The following is a 3167-nucleotide window of genomic DNA, read 5'->3' on the forward strand; positions in this document are numbered from 1 at the left end:
TGCTTGACTTAGGTTCCTCAATCAGAAATACAGCTTCACACAAGGAACTTCAAGCCCTGAACAAGCGACTTAACCATATAGAAATTACTGGAGTTCAAATTTCCTTGCAGCATAAGGAGAGCATGGGTAGGACTAGTTTTCCTCTTTAATATTTGCTGGTGGCTCAGATGGTAAAGCGTCTGCCTACAATGCAGGAGACCCAGATTCAGTCCCTGGGTCGGGAAGATCCCCTGGAGAAGGAAATGGAAACCCACTCAACTACTCTTGCCTGGAAAATCTCACGGACGAAGGAGCCTGGTAGGCTACAATCCACAGGGTCGCAGAGTCAGACACGGCTGAGCGACTTCACTTCACTTCAGTTCAGATGGTAAAGAGGGCTCCCTTGTGGCCCAGCTGGTAAAGAATCCGCCTGGAATGAGGGAGACCTGTGTTCGATCCCTGGGTTGGGAAAGATCTCCTGGAGAAGGGAACGGATACGCACTCCAGTGTTCTTGCCTGGAGAATCCCATGGACAGAGGGGCCTGGCGGGCTACAGTCCATGGGGTCACAAAGAGTCAGACACGGCTGAGAGACTTTCATTTCAAGTTGCCTAATCCTTGTTTTTGTTCACTTTCCAGCCGAGTCTTCAGCCCTTCTGTGATTCTATGAATCCCTGATTTTTATCCAGATAGCCAGAGTCAATTTCTATTGCTGATGACCAAGAAGTCTATCGTACCAATACAGAAAGCAGGATAACTTGTGACATACACAGAGCTATTGCTATTACAAGGACAGTTAAGAAAACATCGCTGTTACTCAACAATATGAATGTATCTAATAAGATTGAATTGTACACACAAGAAGGTTATGACAGTAAGTTTTATATTATGTGTATTTTACCAAAATAAAAAAAAAAATGGGAAAAGGGGGGCAGGAGGAAATCTTGGTTTCAAAGGTATAACCATATATATCAAAACACCAAAATGTACATTTAAAATGTGCAGTTTAAGTCAATTATGCTTTGATTAAATCATTTATAAAACATATCATTTCCTAATCATTTCATGCTTTAGAAAACCAAAGACTATGTTGTGAAATGGATATTGACAAGGTCTGCACTGAGGAAATAAAATTTGTGTTGACCTTTGAGACCTGGACAAGAATTAAATGCATCCAGAAACAGAAAGAGGACATCCCAAAGTGGATGTTACCAGATGAATGTGGAAGTACAGCTGTACATGGCAGGTGTTGGGAAATGAAACGAAAGGTTGGTGTTGATGAGTCAGGAGAAGTATGCTGAGTGGTGATGGAAAAACCAGCTCTGGGAAACTTTGAATATCGAAAAGAGGACTGAGCCAATGCTCCGTGGTGACCTAATTGGGAAGGAAACCCAAAAAGGAGGGGATGCATGTATCCGTGTAGCTGATTTACCTTGCTGTGAGGCAGATGCTACCACAACAGTGCAAAGCAACCACACGCCAATAAAATAAAATTTTAAAAGGGGGTTGGGGACTTGAACTTCTATGCAAGAACAAAGGAAACTGTGAATAGGAATCAACATCCTACATATGAAATTCTAAACCTAAAGAACCACACCTGCCGTTATTTAAGCTTTTAATGGTTATTTAACTTGCACGTCCTTTGTGTTACCGTTCTCTGTCTGTTACAGTTCTTTCCTGTGGCATATCATGTCAACTGCTTTGCTGAATCTCTTTCCCAGTCTCCTTCTAATGTGCCTTTGTACGCTAAAAAGTTAAAAACTGAACTTCTCAGGTGCCCTTGCCATTAGTCTTCCAGATACTGCGTTCTCTCATCAGACGTATTCAAGCAAGACCAGAACCTGGGTCTGAAGTAGATGGGGGAGAAGTTACCTGAGACCCCCACTTTGTCAGTGGGAGTTGGGTCAGAGGCAGCATGGAGCTGCGGTCCCAGTTACGCAAGGTCATGGCAATGTCAGCAACTCCCTCGGCAGCCCAGTTCAGGACCACGGCTCTTATAGGTGTTCCTGGAAGCTCAATCTAAAGTCTGTTTCTTGAGTCCTTCCCAAGATTCAGCAAGCCATTTTACACCCTGTAATAAATCTTGTTCTGCTGAAACTAGCTCACTGGGTTCTGTTCTCAGTAACTAAAACAAATATTTACTGTAACCGCACCAGTGTGGAAAAAGATGTATCATGTTGTAATGTTGCATGTAGCATGTTTAGGTACAAAAACAGTAACTTACCTCTTTCTTTCAAAATTGTGAAATATTAAAATTCACATTATTATCACACTCAGTGACTCTCTGTGCCCTTAATGAAAGTGATATCCTCTTTATCTAAATTTTATTCAGCACAGAGTATCAGAGTTAAAAGAGTAAATATGTTTGCAGCCAATTAAGCCGACTGTGCTCTTTTCCCCACGGGGGCCCAGTGTGCAATGGCTGCAAACAGCAGCCTCCTTGGTAGTGCATGCAACCTGTTGCCTGTACAGGTAGTCCTAAGGGACCTTGGAGACAACTCTTCCTAGTGGACATTCATGACTGGCCTGCTGTTTCTCAATCTAGACTCCAGACAGGTATGCGCGGTGCCTTTGGAAAGCCCCAGGGCACAGTGGCCAGGGTCCACATTGGCCAGGTCATAATGTCCATCTGCACCAAGCTGCAGAACAAGGAGCTTGTGATTGAAGCCCTCCGCCGGGCCAAGTTCAAGTTCCCTGGCTGTCAGAAGATCCACATCTCCAAGAAGTGGGGATTTACCAAGTTCAATGCGGATGAATTTGAGAACATGGTGGCAGAAAAGCGACTCATCCCGGACGGCTGTGGGGTCAAATACATCCCTAATCGTGGTCCCCTGGACAAATGGCGGGCCCTGCACTCATGAGCATCAGCTCTGTTCCCTCCTTAATCATGCTCACCAATAAATGCTATTTCCTGTCCAAAAAAAAAGAGTAAATATGATGTATGTATCTTGTTTGGCATTTCTAAAATATTTCTTTTGATTGATTAGAAAAGTATGAGGTGATTAATTTTGATCAGGAAATATTTGTTTGGAAGAAGTGAGTCTCAGTCTTATTCAAGATGTTCTTTAATATATGCTAAAATTCACTGTTGCAATGATAAACTTCACCAAGAAAATTCTATGATGATATTAATATGAGTTTTTTTTGTTATGTAGCCTATTTGCAGAGTTGACTCAAGAATTTAAATAA

The 3167-nt window shown here is 42.5% G+C and overlaps 1 protein-coding gene and 1 non-coding gene across 2 annotated transcripts; both read left to right on the forward strand.

Moving 5' to 3' along the window:
- Nucleotides 1-2343: 2343 nt before the first annotated feature.
- LOC122445659 lies at nt 2344-2478 on the forward strand. Its single transcript, XR_006270618.1, has one exon. It is a non-coding gene; the product is annotated as a small nucleolar RNA SNORA70 (small nucleolar RNA).
- On the forward strand, nt 2429-2894 carry LOC122444785 (60S ribosomal protein L10-like). Its single transcript, XM_043473403.1, has one exon. The coding sequence runs from the start codon at nt 2429-2431 to the stop codon at nt 2837-2839; it is 411 nt and encodes a 136-aa protein (XP_043329338.1). The 3' UTR covers nt 2840-2894.
- Nucleotides 2895-3167: the final 273 nt, after the last annotated feature.

Source organism: Cervus canadensis, chromosome 7, assembly GCF_019320065.1.
Source record: "Cervus canadensis isolate Bull #8, Minnesota chromosome 7, ASM1932006v1, whole genome shotgun sequence".
In the NCBI taxonomy this organism is placed as follows: Eukaryota; Metazoa; Chordata; class Mammalia; order Artiodactyla; family Cervidae; genus Cervus; species Cervus canadensis.